Source organism: Rhinopithecus bieti, unplaced genomic scaffold, assembly GCF_001698545.2.
Source record: "Rhinopithecus bieti isolate Rb0 unplaced genomic scaffold, ASM169854v2 scaffold_14549, whole genome shotgun sequence".
Lineage (NCBI taxonomy): Eukaryota > Metazoa > Chordata > Mammalia > Primates > Cercopithecidae > Rhinopithecus > Rhinopithecus bieti.
The window spans coordinates 1,431,564-1,451,982 of record NW_016808027.1 but is presented as its reverse complement, the minus strand read 5'-3'; the positions used below and the strand labels follow the sequence as shown (position 1 = coordinate 1,451,982).

The 20,419-nt window shown below is 41.1% G+C and overlaps 1 protein-coding gene across 10 annotated transcripts in view; it reads right to left on the bottom strand.

Annotated features, from left to right (window-relative positions):
• Window positions 1-20,419, bottom strand: part of P4HA3 (prolyl 4-hydroxylase subunit alpha 3) — a 45,210-nt gene that overhangs the window by 13,684 nt on the left and 11,107 nt on the right. For all 10 annotated transcript variants that reach the window (XR_001887865.1, XR_001887864.1, XM_017885228.1 and 7 more), the window contains exons 4-9: window positions 18,114-18,263; window positions 14,659-14,710; window positions 11,212-11,375; window positions 10,793-10,969; window positions 5,308-5,372; window positions 2,902-3,061 (exon numbers count right to left, since the gene is read on the bottom strand). Coding sequence is in view for 8 of the 10 variants with exons in the window: in XM_017885228.1 (XP_017740717.1) it covers window positions 2,902-3,061; window positions 5,308-5,372; window positions 10,793-10,969; window positions 11,212-11,375; window positions 14,659-14,710; window positions 18,114-18,263 (768 nt within the window). In the remaining 2 variants the exon portion in view is untranslated. The remainder of the gene's footprint in view (window positions 1-2,901; window positions 3,062-5,307; window positions 5,373-10,792; window positions 10,970-11,211; window positions 11,376-14,658; window positions 14,711-18,113; window positions 18,264-20,419) is intronic.

Here is a 20,419-nt window from a genome sequence, read left to right as displayed (position 1 = left end):
TTTTTTTTTACTAATTTATTAGATACTTATATAAAAAAATTGTATACTAACCAAAGAGAACTACTTATCAATAATGAAAGTACTACATGAGGGGTTAATTGCACCTCTGAGTTTTCTGTGAAATATAGCAATTAATATATAAAATATTACAGATAATTATTCTGTAGGAATACCAAATCAGAAGGCCAGAGTTCCAATTACTTGCTGAAGAGACATACTCTTTTCTTTTTGTCACGGAACAGTTTGAGATATGATTTACATTCCATAAAATTCACCCCTTGTAAGCCTACTGTTCAGTAAGTTTTAGTAAATTTTAACAGTCATCCAATCATTCCCACAATTGAGGTTTAGAACACAGAACATTTCCATCTGCTGAAAAGTTCCTTCATGCCAATTAGCAGTCAATCCCTGCTCCCACCTCCAACCTCAGGCAACCCACTTATCTGCTTTCTCTCTATAGCATTCCATTGTGCAGATATATCAAAATTTGTTTATCCATTCACCTGTTGACAGACATCTGGGCTGTTTCCAATTCTTGGTTATTGCAAATAAAGCTACTATAAACTTTTGTGTACAAGTGTTTGTAGAGACATATTTTCTTTTTCTTTTGGGTAAAATACATAGGCGTGAAATGGCTGGATCATAAGTAGGTGAACCTTTAACGTTTTAAGAAACTGTCAGACTTTTTTCCAAAGTGTCTGTATAATTTTGTATTCCCACTAGCAGTGTATGAGAGCTTCAGTTCCTCCACATCCTCACCAACACTTGGTATAATCTTATTTTATTGTAGCCATCGTAAGAGAGTGCAGTGCTATCTCACTGTGGTTTTAACTTGCATTTCCCTAATGATGTTGAGCTTCTTTCCATATGCTTCTTAGCCATTCATTTATCCTCTTTGGAGAGGTGCCTACTCAAATAACTTTTTGTCCATTAAAAAAATTGAATTATCTTATTACTGAGTTATAAAGGTTCTATAGATATTTTGGATACAAGCTCTTTACCAAATATATGATTTGCAAATATTTTCTCCTAGTTGGTGACTTATCTTTTCCTTTTCTAATGATGTTTTTTGAAAACCGAAGAATTTTAATTTGATAAGGTCCAATTTATCAGTTTTTTTCTACTTTTATGGATCATACTTTGGTGTCCTATCTAATAAATCTTTGCCTAACCTGTGGTCACAAAAATTTTCTCTTATGTTTTCTTCTATAAGTTTTATAGTTTTACATTTACATCTATGATCCATTTTGTGTTAATTTTCATATATGGTGTGAGATAAGGATGTATAGTCATTATTATTTTGCAGATAGATATTAAATTGTTCCAATACCATCTACTGAAAAGATCATATCTTCTTCACTGAATTTCCTTTGGCACCTTTGTCAAAATCAATTGATCATAAATGTGTTGGTTTATTTCTGGACTCTGTTCTGTTCCATTGACCTATGTGTCTCTCCTTACACTAGTACCACACTGCCTTGATTCCTGTAGCTCTATACTAAGTTTTGAGATCAGGTAGTGTGTGTCCTCCAATGTTTTCTTCTTTTTCAAAATTGTTTTGGCTGCTCTAGGTTTTTTGCATTTCCATATACATTTTAGGATCAGCTTGTTAATTTCTATAAAATAACCCTCCTGGAATTTTTATAAAGCTGGGGTTCAATTTATAGATCAATTTTGGGGAGGTCATTTTAATCCTCAAAAATCACTACTGGGTATCTACCCAAAGGAAAATAAAGTATTATATTAAAGAAAAAACACCTGCACCCAGATATTTATTGCAGCATTATTCACAACAGCAAAGTAATGGAACCAACCTAAATGTCCATCAATGGTTGATTTAATAAAGAAAGTATGGTATATATACAACATGGAATACTATCCAGCCATGAAAAGAATGAAATCATTTCCTCTGCAGCAACATGGATGGAGCTGGAGGCCATTATCCTAAGTGAACTAACTCAAAAGCAGAAGATAAGATATTGCATGTTCTCACTTACAAGTGGGAGCTAAACAATGGGTACACATGCACATAAAGATGCAGGTAACAGACACTGGAAACTCCAAAATGGGGGAGGGTGAAAGGGGAGTGAGAGTTGAAAAATTATGTATCAGGTACAACATTCAATATTTGGGTGATGGGTACACTGGAAGTGTAGTCCCCACCATTACACATGTAATGCCCATATAACAAGCACGGCTGGGTGCAGTGGCTCACTCCTGTAATGTCAGCACTTTGGGAGACTGAGGTGGGAGGATTGCTTGAGCCCAGGAGTTCAAGACCAGCCTGGGCAACATAGCAGGACCTTGTCTCTACAAAAAAAAATTTTTTTAATTAGCCAGGTGTAGTCCTAGAGCTACTTGGGAGGCTGAGATGGGAGGATCGCTTAGCCCAGGAGTTCAAGGCTGCAGTGAGCTATGATGGTGCCACTACATTGCAGCCTTGGCAACAGAGCAAGACCTTGCTTATAAAGAAAAAAATAAATACATAAATAAATACGTAAATAAAAAACAAGCATATATACCCCATGAATCTAAAATTTAAAAAAATATATATTTGCTATTATCAGCAAAGATGGCCAGTTGAGATCATGAGGATAGAAGAGTTACTGGAGGAAGGACAATCCTCACCAGGAAGTCCCTGAGTGAAGAAGTCAGATGATTCCATGACAAGTCACATTCTTCCCTCACCAGCAAATTTTAGAAGAGAGATGGTGGCAGACAAGAAAATGAGTCAGCAACAATATGCTTGAAACTAATGCTTTCAGATGTTTCTAGAACAAGAACCTTTGTTCTAAGGTTTCACTTAGTATTCCCTGAGAGCCTACAAGAGTTCTGCCTCAGAGAAATAAATAATGGCCTGGCTTACTACCCCAGGGGATTGGTCATTGACTCCACCATTACCGTAGCGTGGTCAAAGTGAGGCTCATAGTGCCCTCCGATGCCATAGTTCACCACCTGCAGATACTCTGCATACGGAGGCCGGACATCAAGGCCTGTGAGGGCAGCAATGCGGTGGTTAAGGGTCACCAGCATTGGGTCAACGGTGTCCTTCAGCCAGGCACTAAAACACACCACAGATTGAAGCATCAATGATCTGATGCCTGAAATGACTAAATGATGTCTCTGAATGAGTGAATAAACAAATAAATTATGTTAATTGCCAGAAGGAAGGATGGAAGGAAGGAAGGAAGAGAGGGAGGGAAGACCGACATAACTGCCTAATTACCTACTCATTTCTCATGGTATGTCTGCCCAGTTCACTTTGTTGTCTACCTCAACAATCTCATGGCATTGAGATACAAAGAGGAGTAAGACAAAACCCCGGCCTTCAAAGCTACTATGGTGTAGAGACATCTGAACAGAGGGACCCGGATACACTGGGAAAAGCTTGAGATTTAGAGAAATGTGACGAGTCCCTGATCCTCTGTGATCCTAAGTAAAGTATTTAACCACTAACCTCTCTAAGGGTCAGTGTGCTGTCTATAAAATTGGGATGATAATAATATCTACTTCACAGACTTAAAAAGATTGTGAGAGGCAATGCTTATGAAGACACTTTGTGAACTATATGTTAGTGTTACTTTTAAACACAGGAAAATCTCTGCTCTACTGCAAGACAAGCCAGGACAGGGCAAAGACCAAACAGCAGAGTTCAGTCTTTTTTCCTGAATGTCTTGTTGAGTCACTTCTGACAAAGTAGCAATTTTGGAATCAGAATTTATGTCCCTGGAAAATGAGGAAGTGCTCCCTAAAGCCAGTGGGCCTCCTGGGGAGACCATAAGGCTCTGAGGGAAGAGCCTTGGCATGATATGGAAGACCATTTCTTTGCTCTTTGCTTTTGATGAACTAATGTGTTCATTCTTTTAAATAGAGTGCAAGAGAGTGCTATGCCACATGCTCTTAGGTTTACAGAGATCCCCAAGACAGGGTTATTGCCTTCTAAGAGCTCATGGATTATGGGAGAAAGGACAAACACAAATATAACTAAGAACAAAGTAAGGTACAGTGAAAAATTGAGAAACAGACTTTAAAGTGCTGGGGAGCACAGAGGAAGAAGAAGTTCATTCCAGTGGGGCACTCAGGTAAGATGGTGACATTTAGGCCAAATTTTGAAGGGTACATAAAATTTCAATAGATGGAAAAGATGTAGGAATATTCCAGCCTGAAGAAACAGCATAAGCACAGACATGGAGGTGTGGCAATAAATTATGCATAAGGAGATAGGAAGAAGTAACGGGAGATACAGCTGGAGAAGCAGCCTCAGGGCATGACATAGAAAGCTGAAAACACTGTGATATGGAATCTGGACTTTATGGATAATGGGTAGTCAGTGAAGGTGTGCGAGCAGGAAAACGATTTGGTAATTAGAAGTTCCCTGGTGACCTTTGGGAGACCAGCTCCAGTGAAGTTGTGAGGACAGAATCAAAAGTCAAAGAGCTGAAGCGTGATGCAAGTAGAGAAAGTAGTTTCTTGTTCTGAAAAGGGAAGCAAATACCACCTGCTCCCCTGGAAGCAATTAACCCAAGGCTGAATTTTCTCTCTGACACTACAATATCAGAAAGGTTAGAAAAAGCAATGAAGCTGAGGTCATAGGGACCTTCCATAGCTTAGAGAATAACTACTAATATGAAAGGCCCTTAATGTACCAGACCAAGGAAGTTAAGCCAAATGATTCTGAATCACAGCTTTGATCACTCACCTCCCTTCCCAGACAGCACAAACGAATCCCCATTCTGAGGTCTGGCCTCTTGCCAAGGATGCTGACATCACTGTCTCACATGTCTTTGGTGGATGCAAGTAAAGGGCTGCAGTGGGGGGTGGGCAGGGCTGGAGGGGTGGGATAAAGCTGGGCTCTCACAGCTGAATCTGCTCCTCTACAGAAGCCATCAGGGCCACAGAGTCTATTTGTCCTTCTGGTCTCATTGTTGGCAAGTCATGCTTTGAATATGAGTCAGGAGGTGGGAACAGAATCTTGTAAAGTTAAAATTACAAATGTAGACAGGACTATATCTTCTGGAAAAGCAATCCTGTTTAGAAGAACAACTACAGACTTATTTTTTGGTTTAGGCCAGAGGAGCTTTTCCAAGTCTCTCTCGAATGGCCTTCTAGTTAAATCCTCAGATGATCTAACAATCTGGGAAAGGGGAGTGGAAACTTCTCCCTCTTAAAAAGAATGTATCGCTATAAATGTGAACTAGGAGTTCTCCACCTCTGGCGGTCCCTGAACGGCTGTTGCTGACTGGCAGTCAGCTATGCTACGGGCCTGAGGGTGGGCAGCAGGTATGACCAAGGAAGGGCCCTTCTTACCTTTTGCTGATGCGGTACTCCACTTGTAACTGCTTCTCCCCTGATGCCACCACTGATCTCTGTAGCTGGTGGGAAGGATGTAAGACAAAGTCCAAGTGGTTAGGATACAAAAGGAAAGGCTTGTCATTCGACAGACATGCTCCCCCCTTAAGCATAAACATAACAGACGCCAGTTCCTCCCTAATTAGAGGACATTTTGCATGTGGGACTAATTTAGTGACAGCTATCAATCCTGAAAATAAAAGACCATAAGGGACTAAAGATCGTAAAGTTGAAAATAACCTTTTTTTTTCTTTTTTTGCATTCAAGGGCTTAATTTTAATTTTAATTTTGGATGGGAAGTCTTTTGCATTGTCATGGGTCTTTAGAAAATAACTTTTAACACTGTGTCTAGTTGACAGTAAGCACCCGATAAAAGTTTGCTAAGTTGAATTGAACTGTTATTTGAATCCCTTTTGTATCTGCAAGACTGTGAGTTAGGTAAGAACAGGGGCTATTTCTCATTCATCTTTGTTTCCCAGGGTCAGGCACAGGGGCTGGCCTATGGTAAGCACTTCGTAAGTGTTTGTCGAATTAAACGAACACCTCCAGCAACAGGAAACTCTCTACACTCAGAGGCAGCCTACTCCTTTTGAATATTCTAATGAAAGCCTTTCCTTATGGAGAATCAGAATCTGTTTTTGCTACAACTACTTTTTAAAAAAAATTGATATACAATAGTTATAAATGTTGAGGGTACTTGTGAGATTTTCACAGCTGCAACTGCCTTGATTGTGAAAAGACAACAACAGTTTTGATAACAGTAGTTTAATTAAATGCCTCTCTTTTGTTCTGAATGTCTAGATATAGCATTTAAATTATTATTATTATTATCGTTAGAGATAGGGTCTTGCTATGTTGCCCAGGCTGGAGTGCAGTAGTACAATCAGAGCTCACTACAGCCTCCAACTCCTAGACTCAAGCAATCCTCCCACCTCAGCCTCCCAAATAGCTGGGACCATAAGCACATGCCACCAAACCTGGCCAATTTTTTTTAAAAATGTTTTTTGTAGATATGGGGTCTTGTTTTGTTGCCCAGGCTGGTCTTGAACTTCTGGTCTCAAGGGATCCTCCTGCTTCAGCCTCCCAAAGTGCTGGGATTATAGGAATGAGCCACCATAGCAGGCCTAAATTATTTTTAAATAAAGTGTCTCCTAATTGCAAAATCCAGGGACAGAAAGAGAAATATTATTTATTTATATGAGGGTAAATGCCTCTGTCATCAGAATGTCAGCTCATGAGGGCAAGGACTTGACCTTTTTTCAGTGCTGTATCCCCAGGGTCCATTCAACGCCTGGCAGTGGAGTAGGTGCTTAGTACTGGTTAAATAAACAAATGAATGAATGAAACAGGGCACTGTGCTTAAAGGTGCTCACAGGGCTCAGACCCAGCTCTGGTGCTTCACAGGCAGGCAGAGCCTGGGGCAATGAGCTACACAGACAGAAGCTCTTTCCCTTCTCTGAAGCTTCCATAATGTCATTGTCCCTCCTGCTAAACCAGGTAGACAGTCTTGGAAAAGCCACTTCCTTTCCTTGGGCCTGTTGCCCCATCTATAAAATGCAGCACAGGAACAACATGTGCTTGCGAGTTCCTCTCATCATGTGGCTCTACAATCTTATGAAGCAGGAAATCAGAAGGGGATTGATGTTGCCTCTATCCATTGTCCCTGGTGTGCTGTCCTGAGCCATTTGTAGAGGAGAGACTCACAGAAGAGAGATGCTCCCTTCTGTTCTTTTAGGGCCAAATCAATGGTTAAAAAAAAAGAAAAAGAAAAAAAACCTAAGGAATCCTTTCTCCACTCCAAATTAAGAAGCCACCTTATACTTAATTCCTGTAACAATCATTAATTGTCCATGTACCAGTCACTCATTTTTTGGAACAAATATTTATTGGTTGTTCTCTGTGCTAAGCACTGTGCTAGGCCCTGGAAAAACAATATGTTAACCCAGACAATGTCCCTGCCCCTAAGACATCTAATGGGGCCATAATAGGTAAGTATAGAATGCCATGGAAATACAGAGAGGGGCACATAGCCCCTTCTTATGAGGGACAGGAAGTCTTTCCAGGATGTCCACGAGACACACTGGAATCATACGGGTGAGAAGTCAAGGGCAGCTCATTCCAGGCAGACAGAAGAGTGTGCAGCTGGAGCATCAAGTGCTGGGGGAGATGTGGTGGAAGGGGTTGGCAGCAGCCAGGCCATGGAGACTTGTAAGCACTCAAGGGCAAAAGTGACCCATTAAAGAGTTTCAGCAAGGGCTTGAGTGGTCAGACCTGAGCTTTTAAAGACTACTCTGGCAGCAATGGGAAGAACATGGGCAAGGCATTTGCAGAAAGATGATGCCTGCTAGTTTACAATCTGACTGGGGAAACAGGATGCTGACCCAGGAAACTGTCGGTGATGTCAGACAACACATAAAAGGCAGAATACATTTAAAAATTAAGTACCAAACAACCGGTGAGAAAAAGCTTAGAGTTCAGAGGAGGAATAGGTAATTGTATGTGGCTCTAAAAGGTGCTCTAAAAAAAGAACCAAAGGAGGCCAGACTGGTCAGGGCTAGCGGGCCCAACAAAGGTGCAGGGCTTCAACTGAGTCTTCAAAGATGGGCAGGATGTGCCGAGAGAGAGAAGTGATGAGTGAATGTGCTTTGGGAAAGGGACAGTGACTAGGAAGCAGAGATATTCAACACAAGCCACTGAGGCATCTGTCTTCAGTTCCCATGGGGGAGCCACTACCACGTGAGCCCAGGGCTGATTCCTGGGAGAGCCACAGACCAGACAGGCATCAGCAGCCCCAGAAAGACTCTTCTAGGGGAAGGAAGTGTGCCAAGATCTGTGCATGCCAAATGGACGACACGGCCATGAACATTTAAATCCACGTCTCTGGGTGGGTCACTTCTCCCGTTACCATGGTAACAGGGCTGTTCTAAGCAAAATGTAGCTGTTGGACAAAAGCTACTACTGCTGGCTCACTGCAAAGCTGAACCTGTTTGCTCCAATTCACCAGTGGGGCTTAATTATCTCAAAAAACTTCTGTGCAAAGATTCTAGACTGTCCTGGAGGGGCTTTTAGATGAAATGATGATTGCTTCTCTTCTCCCTCCAATCCATGTCTGCTGTCACAATCTTTCTTAAAAATCAGACATGATCATGCAACTCTCCCATTAAAACTGTCCAACAGCTCTCCTGCTGCCTAAAGGATAAAATCCAAACTCCCTGGCATGGCATTTATAGCATCTGCTAATGGTGTCTCACATCTAGCCTCATCTCCTATTACTTCTCGCCCCCATCCCTTGCACACTTCAGCCACCAAGTTTCTGCCCAGTCTCTGAACATACCACATATCACATACTGTTGCCCTTGCACATACTGTTTTGTCTTTCTGGAATACCCCTTGCCACCTTCTTTCTCTGATAGATGTCACCTCCACAGTGAAGCCTTCCCTGATTCTTCCTCCCTTACCCATCTGTTCTTCACCCAATTGCCTTTTCTTTAGAGGAAGCCTCCCTTTTTTATGTGCATAGTACAACTCCCTGCACACACCTCTATGATAGCATGTATCATAGTTTAGTGTAAATATTTGTTTTTCCCCATTGTGCACTAAGTTCCCAAGAGGAAAGAACCAATACTTCATCTCACTGTAAAAGCCCAGCACTCAGGCCAGTGTCTGGCACACAGTGGGCTCTATTCTCTTGATGAATGACTAACGGCTGCCTGGATGAACTGCACATGTTAAGGGCACAATGTCTGGCTTGACAGAAATAATTCTGAGACAATATGTTTAAAGAGGCAACATGCTTATAGAGGTGCATTATTTTTTAATATTTAGCACGCTTCCAAATGGAAGATTAAATGTCCTCTTCCCATTGACATCCAGCTTGGCTTGGTGACTTGCAGTGCTTTCCCTGTCGAAGAATTAGAACCTCGCTGTTGACTGCAGTAGTGGCCACATGCTTTGCTCTGACCAACAAAACATGGGTGGAAGTAACATCTGGCACTTCCACGCAGAAGCTTTATGAGCCAGCTTATGTTTGCCATTTGTCTTTTTCCTTTTCCATGAGACTGGCAATGTCCCGTATAGAGGCTGCTCTGTCAGGCTGGGTCTCTGAGTGAAGACAGTGTGGGATGGCTTTAATCAAAATTTAATTTAATCATGATTGTAATTTAATTATAATCATAATTACATTATAACTAAATTATAACTAAATTTTTCCTTAAAACAGCCCTGTTGTCATGGAAACAGGAGAAGTGACCCACCCAGAGATGTCTATTTAATCGTTCACGGCCATGTCGTCCATTTGGCATGCACAGACCTTGGCACACTTCCTTCCCCTAGAAGAGTCTTGCTGGGGCTGCTGATGCCTGTCTGGTCTGTGGCTCTCCCAGGAATCAGCCCTGGGCTCACGTGGTAGTGGCTCCCCCATGGGAACTGAAGACAGATGCCTCAGTGGCTTGTGTTGAATATCTCTGCTTCCTAGTCACTGTCCCTTTCCCAAAGCACATTCACTCATCACTTCTCTCTCTCGGCACATCCTGCCCATCTTTGAAGACTCAGTTGAAGCCCTGCACCTTTGTTGGGCCCGCTAGCCCTGACCAGTCTGGCCTCCTTTGGTTCTTTTTAAAACGAAATTATAATCATGATTATAATTGAAGCACAAAGTTTAATTTATAATTCTATGTTATAATTTATAATTCATAAATGAGGCACAGAGATTAACAATAATAAAATAGAATAATAATAATAATATACTGTATTAAAGTTACGGGAAAATGACCTCTCTCTCTTAAAATATCTTATTGTACTAAACTGAGAATAACTGAAACCACAGAAAGTAAAATTGCAAATAAGGGGGACTACTGTACCTCTAAGTTCTAGCTGTGGCTCTAGCTACATGTGTGACCTTAACAAGTCCCTTCCCCTCTCTGGGCCTCAGTTTCCCTTTTAACAAATAATGAAGTTCAGCTTTCTACTCTAACTCTGTAAATATGTGCTAGGATTTTACTCCTTGCCGCTGTCATTTCACCCTTTTCCCCACCTCTACCGATTATATGGAATGGTTGACACTTTTGAAGTGTTCTTTTATATTTGCATTTTCTTAGGTTAAACTTACATACAAGGATATGCACAGGTCTCAAGTGGACCATTTGGTGAGTTTTGACAAATGCATACAGCCATATGTACCATGTCTCTAACAAGATATCGAGAGCACATTTTCAATACCCCAGAGAATCCTCTTGCACGTCATCCAGTTAATTCTTTCCATCCAGAGGCAAGCACTATTGTGATTTTTTTCCACCATGGATTAGTTTTATGGAATGGTTGGCATTCTGAACTCCTTAGCTCTTTGAGGTGTCTAGTTGTTCAGGTTGCCTATTCTGAACACTCCTGAACTCCAGGCATGTGAAGACACAAAGAGAAATTCTTGGCGGGTTCTCAGGACACTCACCCATGGTTCTGCAAATTCTCTAATTTTCTGAGCCTCTGAGTCACTGACAAAGTCACGGTAGAGAGCAATGTAGGGCTCCAGGTGGATGACCTCCTTCCGGATGGGCTGGAGCAGCAGGTAGGCATTGGAATTGGTCTCATAGGAACAGTAGAGGCTAGGGATCTGGTAGAGAGTGGGCTGGAAAGAAAGAATAGGATAAGCACAAGAGAAGAAGCGTCTAGGAGCAAAACTCCACTTAGGGGAACTATGGCATAAAAAAATTGGAATGCAAGAGATACAGAATGTGGTCACTCTGATGCTGCCCAAGTGAGCTTTATTGTTTTTAATGCATCAGCTCTATCCCCTCATGTTATCCCAATTCTAGTTTCTCACACTCTAGCCAGGCCTCTCCCCCTTTCTCTTTCCCTGAGGAATCCTACCTGGGAACCCAGGGTCTGACATAGCCCCTCGTAGGTGTCTCTGGTCTGCAGGTGGGGTATATTGGGCCTCTGGATGACAGCCTCAGCTACCACCTGGTTGGGGCTCTCTGCCAAGAGTCTTTCATATTTCAAGACATTCCTGGCCATCCTCTTATTATCTGGGCCTGGAAGAAATCAGAGCAGGGAATATAAAATAGGGATTAACAAACACTGGCCGCAGGAAGTGCCACCAAGGTTTCCTCCAGCTTCACTGCTGCACAAGATGGGCAACTGGATCTCCTGAATAACTCCTCATGTCAACGCACAGGAGGACACAAAGCCCTCACTCCCAGAAGAGTACCTGGTATTTTTTTTTAAAGTACCTGTTTTTTTTTTTTTTTTAAGTACCCAAAGTCCTTTGCACCTTTGAAGATGCAAAGGTGCAAAGGGCTTTAGGAAGCAAAGTGGAACTTAAAACTCTTAGGCCAAGGGCTCATGAGGATGGCTGCTCTGGGATAGTGTGATGGTGTATATGGGGAAGATGAAGCTTCATTCATTCATTCATTGATTCTTTCACCCATCCATTCAGTAAATCTTCAATGAACATCTACTATGTACCAGATACTGTGCTACAGGCTGACCTCCCAGAATTTAGAGTCTAATGGAGAAAAAGGACATTAAATTATCACTTACAACAAAATATGATAAGTGCAATGAAAGAGAAGTCCAGAAAGCCAAAGCCTATTGCAAAAGGACCCAACCTATTCTTCCCCAGAGAATCGGAAGCTAATTCATTCCTGGCTCCACTAGATCTTTCAAATCTCCTAACTGGCCTAGACCCAGAGCAAAGAAGTATGGGGCAGAGGGACTCTAGACTTTGGCTCTAGACTGGATTCCCACAGGGCCCTTGGGAAACCCAATAAATCTTGTGTCTTGTTCATGCCCACCTGTCTGTACCCACTTTGGCTGCAAGTTGCCCCATGCATTGGCAGAGCTACCCATGGCCTGCTGGTCTCTTTGCATGACTCTCAATGCATCTCAGAAGGAGATGCTGAATTGTTCTAAGGCTCCCAAAGCATCTTTCTCTGAGGAACCCAGTGTGCTTCTAACCACAAGCATCACCCTGGCAAAGGAGGAAAGGAAGGGGCAGAAATTACCATTCTGTTTTAATAAGAGAAGAAATGAAGTTTTGGAGAATGGAAATTACAAGCCCAAACCCCAGTGAAAATATTGCAAAGCCAGAAATAAAACTGGGAATCTCAACTTGCCATGTTCTATTATCCACCTATAAAAGCACACAATTTGGGTGGATAGCAAAAAATTTAATAGATCAAGTGCAAAGAAATAAAAAGGTTTGGATTATAATTTTGTTTGTACCACTAACTACTCATGTGTTTGTAGATATACAGCTACTTCCTTATCCTACTGTTTGCTAAATTATCAGAAGGGAATAATGTTACTAAATTGATTCATTAAAAAGTTATGTATACATGCAATTGTAAAGTCCTATATGAAATACTTTATAAATATTAAAACAAAATAGTGATTTTTGTATCTCATTTTAGTATCTAAATACTAAATACTCATGCCTGTAATCCCAGCATTTTGGGAGGCCAAGGCAGGTGGATCACTTGAGGCCAGGAGTTCGAGACCAGTCTGGCCAACATGGCAGAACCCCCTCTCTGCTAAAAACATAAAAATTAGCTGGGCATGGTGGCACATGGCTGTAATCCCAGCTACTTGGGAGGCTGAGGCACAAGAATCACTTGAACCTGGGAGGCAGAGACTGCAGTGAGCCAAGATCGCACCATTGCACTCCAGCCTGGGTGACAGAACGAGACTCTGTCTCAAAAAACAAAACCAAAAAACAAACAACAAAGAAAAAAAACCACACCCCTAAAAGCAAAAGCAAAACAAAACAAATAAATACTGTATTAAAGTAAAACCTAGGAAGCCATCTACCACTAAAATGTTAAGCAAATATACACATATAACTTTGAAGCAAACATTTCCAAGCAGATAGCTGAGTTAGGAAGCATCTCCCTCCTGTTTAACTCATTTTGTTGTTAGCAAGGGACTCCCTGAAGGGGGGATGATGCTGAATTATGTGACCCACTGGCTGGGCAGGATGCATGCATCACAGAGGGAGACCTGACTTAAAGGGAAAAACTGGCATCTCTCTGTGAGCAGCTGAACTGAGCAATCCTGCTGAGTCACTTTCCTTCTTGCGTACATAGTGCACACTGATTTCATTCATTCTTGGGTCTGCTTCCAAAATCTGGGTCTTTAAAATGTCTCTGAAGAAACTAGCTCCCACTCCTGGGCTTTTCCCATTGAAGCAACACTAATATAACATTGATTGGGTGGAGGAAGGAAGGGACAGGTTGATATCTTCTCAGCATTTTCCAACTAACTTAAAATTTCCCCGATGCATTGAACAGTATGTAAGATTTCACCAAAATTTGAAATGTGACCTGGATTATGAAATCAAGATAATAAAGATAGGGCCAGGCACAGTGGTTCATACCTGTAATCCCAGAACTTTGGGAGGCCGAGGTGGGGGGACCACTTGAGGTTAGGAGTTTGAGACCAGCCTCGCCAACATGGTGAAACCCCATCTCTACTAAAATACGAAAATTAGCCAGGTGTGGTGGTGGGCGCCTATAATCTCAGCTATCCGGGAGGCTGAGGCAGGAGAATCGCTTGAACCCAGGAGGCAGTGAGCTGAAATCGCGCCACTGCACTCCAGCCTGGGTGACAGAGTGAGATGCCATCTCAAAAAAAANCATAGTGCACACTGATTTCATTCATTCTTGGGTCTGCTTCCAAAATCTGGGTCTTTAAAATGTCTCTGAAGAAACTAGCTCCCACTCCTGGGCTTTTTCCCATTGAAGCAACACTAATATAACATTGATTGGGTGGAGGAAGGAAGGGACAGGTTGATATCTTCTCAGCATTTTCCAACTAACTTAAAAATTTCCCCCGATGCATTGAACAGTATGTAAGATTTCACCAAAATTTGAAATGTGACCTGGATTATGAAATCAAGATAATAAAGATAGGGCCAGGCACAGTGGTTCATACCTGTAATCCCAGAACTTTGGGAGGCCGAGGTGGGGGGACCACTTGAGGTTAGGAGTTTGAGACCAGCCTCGCCAACATGGTGAAACCCCATCTCTACTAAAATACGAAAATTAGCCAGGTGTGGTGGTGGGCGCCTATAATCTCAGCTATCCGGGAGGCTGAGGCAGGAGAATCGCTTGAACCCAGGAGGCAGTGAGCAGAAAATGCCGCACCGCCCCCCCACAGGAGGTATAGATTTTAAAGACATCGTAAAAAAAAAAAAAAAAAAAAAAAGATAATAAAGACAGATAGCTGTATTTCTCTTGCAGGAATTAAAAGCAGGAGCAGAAGGGAGTTCCCCATAAGTCAGACCTGTGGCTGGCTTATCTTTTATCCATTACGTACTGTAGAGAAGAAACTCCCGAGAGAGGCTGAGGGCACATGAAACATTTCCTGCCTGTTTCAAAAAAAAAGGAAAAGAAAGCATTAACTTCACTGAGGACATCTCCTCTGAACAAACCATTAAATGGATTAAAAAAAAAAACTATAAAATATTCTTACCATAAGTAGATAACAAGGCTCACTGAAAGAAACAGCAGACCAGAAATGCAGAGGATCTATGGCCTCGCTGCAAATGAGGTCTCACCAGTCTCCTCATTTACTAATGACTTATGACCACCCTTACCAGGCAAGGTAGGAAAATAAATGAAAATAAACCTTCTTAAAGTGCCCTCAAATCTTAGAGCGTGCAAAACCACGTAATTGCAGGGTGTTGTTATTTGTTATATTATATTTAATAACACAACCAAAGTTAAATATATTTAACCTAATATGGAACTATAAAACCCTAGTAAAATATAATTTGTTCTCCAGATTTAGTTCTTCCCAGAGTCCACAAAGTTAGTGGAGGAAGGCAAAGAAAGAACTAAAATGGAAACATTGCCCAGTGCACAGGAATTAACTCTCCCTGCAGCCATTCAACCTTGGGCTCAACATAGTCAAAAGGAAATAGGGCTTTCCAGACAAATCTGGGGAACAGAATTCTGGATGGGTATCCAGCAGTCCTCTTCTGGGTGTTGCCAAATGATGACTAACTGATAGAAATGTATTTCATTCCAATCACTTTACTTTAGCATATTAACAATTCACTTTTAATGGTAAAAACAATAAGCAGCACACTATGAAACATACGAGAAATGGAAAAAAATTACTACACCAAAATCCAAGGACTGAAGCACTTTGGATAATATATAGTTTTTACATAGTTATAAGCATATTTTTATACATTTCACATCCTGATTGTTTCACTCTACACTATTATCAGGAGTATTTTGATATCATCACATAGTCTTCACAGACAGCATTTTTAAAGGCTGCATTTTATTCCATCCAGAAGATACACCACAGAGAACATAACCATTCCACTACTGTTGGACAAATATATTGTTTCTAATTATTTGATATAATGAATTACTCTGTTCTACATTTAACAAGGAATACTTGAGTAATCTATGAATATCTTATAATGTCAAATATTAAGTTAAGGTCATAGCTTTTCAAACTCTTCGTGAGATGAAAAGAACCAAATACAATTTCACATATCTTTAAAACTTGAAAGCCTTGTAATAAAGTAAAATTATATTTTACAAAGAACAAAGAGTTACTTTTGGTGTCTCAGTTAAGTTTCTTTGGAAATAGGTACACTAAGTAACATTAAATGAAAAGAGAACATATACATGTATGTATCATGTAATAAGAGCTGACATTTATCCAGCAAGTAGCATGTGCCATGCATGCATTTTGTTAAAGGCTTTGCCTGTATTAACTCACTCAATCCTCACAGCAACCCATTTGAGGTGAGTATCATTATTCCTCTCTTACAAATAAGAAAATTGAGGCCCAGGGAAGCTAACTAAGTTGCCCATGTTTTCATAGCATTTGAACCAGGTCTGTCTGATTCCAGAGCCCACAGCTTAATCACTGTACTCTACCATCTCTCATTATTAGCAGTTACTAAAATTTTTTTTACTAAAATATATGAAATAAAATACATTAAATTTTATATGATAATGAAAGGTCCATGGGGACATTTACTTCCAGTTTACTAGGGAGTGAGAAGGAACATAAACCATCTATAAGATAATGCCTTATGTGTTCTGTTATTGGGGAATAAAAACGTGCTGTAAGAGCACCAAGGAGGAAAGCCTGGGGAGTGAGAACTCAGGAAGACTTCACAAAGTAGGTGACATTCGAACTGCGCCTTGTAAGATAAACAGAATTTCACCAGACAAAGGAGGATGTAGAAAGAGAATAGAAGAGAAATCCAAGCCATCAGGGTTAGAGGGAAACAAAACAAAACTAATCCATAATTGGGTACAGCACTTGAAACCCCGTCTTTCAGGGTAAGTTGCTTTAGTTTCTCTTCTCTGAGTCTTTCCATGTTGATTTTCCATTTCCTTCCTCTAGGAAAACTCAATTACTTCTCACCCTTTGTTACATCGCAGATATTCTATTTGGCTTTAACACACAGCAATTTAGCAGGAGAGTTAGGAAGAGAACACACACAGTTTTTGTTTTTTTTTTTCTTTGTTTCTTTCTTTTTTTTTTTTTTTTTGAGAAGCAGTTTCGCTTGTTTCCCAGGCTGGAGTGCAATGGCACAATCTCGGCTCACCACAACCTCCGCCTCTCGAGCTCAAGCGATTCTCCTGCCTCAGTCTCCTGAGTAGCTGGGATTACAGGCATGTGCCACCACACCCAGCTAATTTTTTTTTTTCTTTTTTCATAGAGACGGGGTTTCTCCATGTTGGTCAGGCTGGTCTCGAACTCCTGACCTCAGGTGATCCGCCTGCCTCAACCTCCCAAAGTGCTGGGATTACAGGCGTGAGCCACCGCACCCGACCAACACAGACACAGTTTTACAACAAAGATCCATTCACCAGGAACTTCCATGAAAGGAACAGGACTGTTTGCTGCACTGAAAGTAAATCTGTTTGGGCAGCAACACATGGGTTTGGACCACCCGCATCCTCCTCCCTTTTCTCAAGAAAAGGGGGAAAGAAAAAAAAAGGTAGGGAGCAGAAATGGTTTACTAGTTTTGGAAACTCTAGGGAACTGGTTCCATGGAGATTTTTGCAGCCTACCCTTGAAGACTGTACAACTCGGGTGGGAAATGGGGTTAGCTATACAAAAGCTATACCTTACCCAGTTATTGGTTAGTTTTGTTTATTGGCAGCTGCTTTATTTAGGGAAATGAACTTCTACATAAGGCACACCAGGGAGTAAGTAGATCAACAGTGCCATGGAAAAACAACACCTGGAGGAGGCACTGTGGCTGGTACTACAGAACAGTGATTCCAGCTCTGTAACTAGACACGAGTCACATTACAGTTGGACTCAACTGCAGATGAGAAAAGCTCATAATCAAACTTCTTTGTCCACGGCAATATCATGGGTAATATCTGTGATGAATTATGAGTTGCTGAGAGCACAAAAGAGTGATCTACATTTACTGTGAACCCACTAACCATTTGGGAATAAAGCAGCTGCTGCTACAGGTGATAAACTGCCTCCTACATGGGAAATAATGATTGTAAAGTAGTCAATGCATTGGAAAGAGCACTGGACTAATAGTCTAATCCTAGGTCTATAAGCTTTGTGACAAGTTAAGAGTCTTTTGGAGACTCAGTTTCCTCACATGCGATATATGGAAATGATAAAATAACTTCCTTGCTTGACTCACATTTGGTCCTACTGGGAAGATGAAACAGATGAAGATGTGAAAATGCTTAGAAATTGTAAAGCAGCTATAAAGGATTTCACTTAGTAAAATAAAAGAAAGTGAGCTTCACTTATTCCCTTACCTGGAAATAGGCAAAGGCCAAGTGATCCAAGGCATCTTCTAGACTTGCCTCATCCTCTGTCTTCCACTCTCCATAAGATCCTCGGAAGAGACTGACAGCCTCCTCCAGCCATGGAATGGCATGGTAATAATCCCCCATGTCATAGGCCACCTACACAGAACACACAGAACACAAGTACATCGCTAAAGCCTTATTCCACAGGTAGAAAAAGAAAATGACAATTCAAAGAATAAGAGGACCTTTGGAATCCAAGAAGGCAGGTTTTAATTTCAAACTCATTTTAATTCAATTTATTAAGCATCTACTATATACAATGCATTGTATTAGGTGGAGAGGAGACATAAGGGTTCTTATGCTTGAGGAATTTATAATCTGAAGGAGAAGAGAACATGACCTCAACTAACTTTAATTTGGGACAGAATGTCATGAGTGCTCCAAGGAAAATGCATACTATCCTGTGGTGGCACAGAGAAGGGAGGAGACTTGGGAATCTCAGAAAGCTTCATGCAGGAGGTAGCATCTGAGACAGGCCTTCCTTGAAGAAGGAAAAGGATTTCGGTGAGCAGAGACTGGGAAGAAAAGCATTTTAAGATGAGGGAATGGCAGAAACAGAAATCTAAAGCAAGAATGTGTTCAAGCAGTCCATCGTGGCTGTAGCTAGGGTGAAGAGAAACAAAAAGTAAACTTGAAACAGCAGCATGGGCTAAGCAAATTACAGTCTTGAATATCATATTTTTAGGAAGATATTGCTGATAGCAATGTGAAGAATGGATTACATTCATTCATTCATTCATTCATCTATTCAATATTTACTAAGTATTTTCTATGTGCCTGGTGGCCCTGTCCTGTAAGAGCTTAAATCAAGAGGGGGCCCGTGAGTAAGCCAATAATTGTAACACAATGCATTAGACACCATAACGAAGGCAGACATGGAATACTATGGAAGCTCAATGGATCTGTTCTGTATTAAATGCTGGAATGCCAGCAACATGGCAACATGTGCCAGACATAGCTCCTGTCTCCTCATAGTTTACAGTTAACTAGAATACCAGAGCTGCAAGTGGAATTTCCTGGAAGTTGATACTGGAGACAGCATGGAATTGTAAAGTTACAGACTAGGAAGAACTCTTACAAAATGATCTAATTAGGGTGTAACTTCCTGACAGAGAAAAATCCTAGAGATATTGCAGTTCTGCAGCCTAAATAATAAATCATTTTTCCTTCAAGTCTGCCATTAACCTGTTGTTTCATTTTCTGCACCTCAAGTCCTATTTGTAAAAGATTGAGCTAAAAAATGCTAAAATGACTGAACTTTTCACGACAAGTTAACTTGTTTAATTAAGATTTCCATGAATAACTTCAAGTCCCAGCAATATGGTAGACTGAAATAACTGGAATCCTTCCGAGCACAAATTCAGACACTTTGAATAAACTATAGAAAGTGTTATATTATATATTTTCAAGAAATAAAAAACCAGAAAATATCAGGTACCAGAAACAAAAAAGGACTAAAAGCCCAAACCATAAGCTTATGAGCAGATGCTGACGTTCCTTAGGATGGGGGTGAGTGTTAATCATAGTAACCTTGGTGTTCAGTAACCTTGGGTTATAATGCCCATATGAGGATAGAAGAAGAGCTGTTCTTAGACCTGCCCCAAGCCCAGGAACTGAAACTAAGACACCCGCATGAAATTGGATTCTATAAAAAACTACACCTTAGGAGAAAAGGTAGACCAGAAAAAATTTGCCTGCTGCCTTAATGAGACAAGATTTGTTTGTTTCTGTCTAGCTCTGTGTAAGAATATTCTCAGTTTTGAACCTCTACTTCTTGTAAGTATAGGGTTTGAATCTGCAATATTCATATGGTTAAGGAACTCCTATGTCAATAAATGAATATAAAAATGGATCTAAGGCCAGTGAGAGCACCAGAGTTTCTGGAAGAAGAACACCCAAAACTCTCTGGAGGGATATTCCCACAACTCTAGGCACATGGATTCTCTTAGGGGGAAAATGTCCTGCTGAAAATAAGCTCCCAAACATGACAAACTATATCAGGAAATAATCCATCCTGAGCAAGAGTCAACAGACACAATAGCATGATGATGGAATTAGACAATTAAGAATTTCAGAAGATAGGCTGGGTGCAGTGATTTATGCCTGTAATCCCAGCATTTTGAGAGGCTGAGGCAGGAGGATCACTTGAGGTCAGGAGTTCGAGACCATCCTGGGCAACACAGTGAGACTCTTATCTAAAAAGTAGCTGGACATGGTTGGGCACACCTGCAGTCCTAGCTACTTGGGAGGCT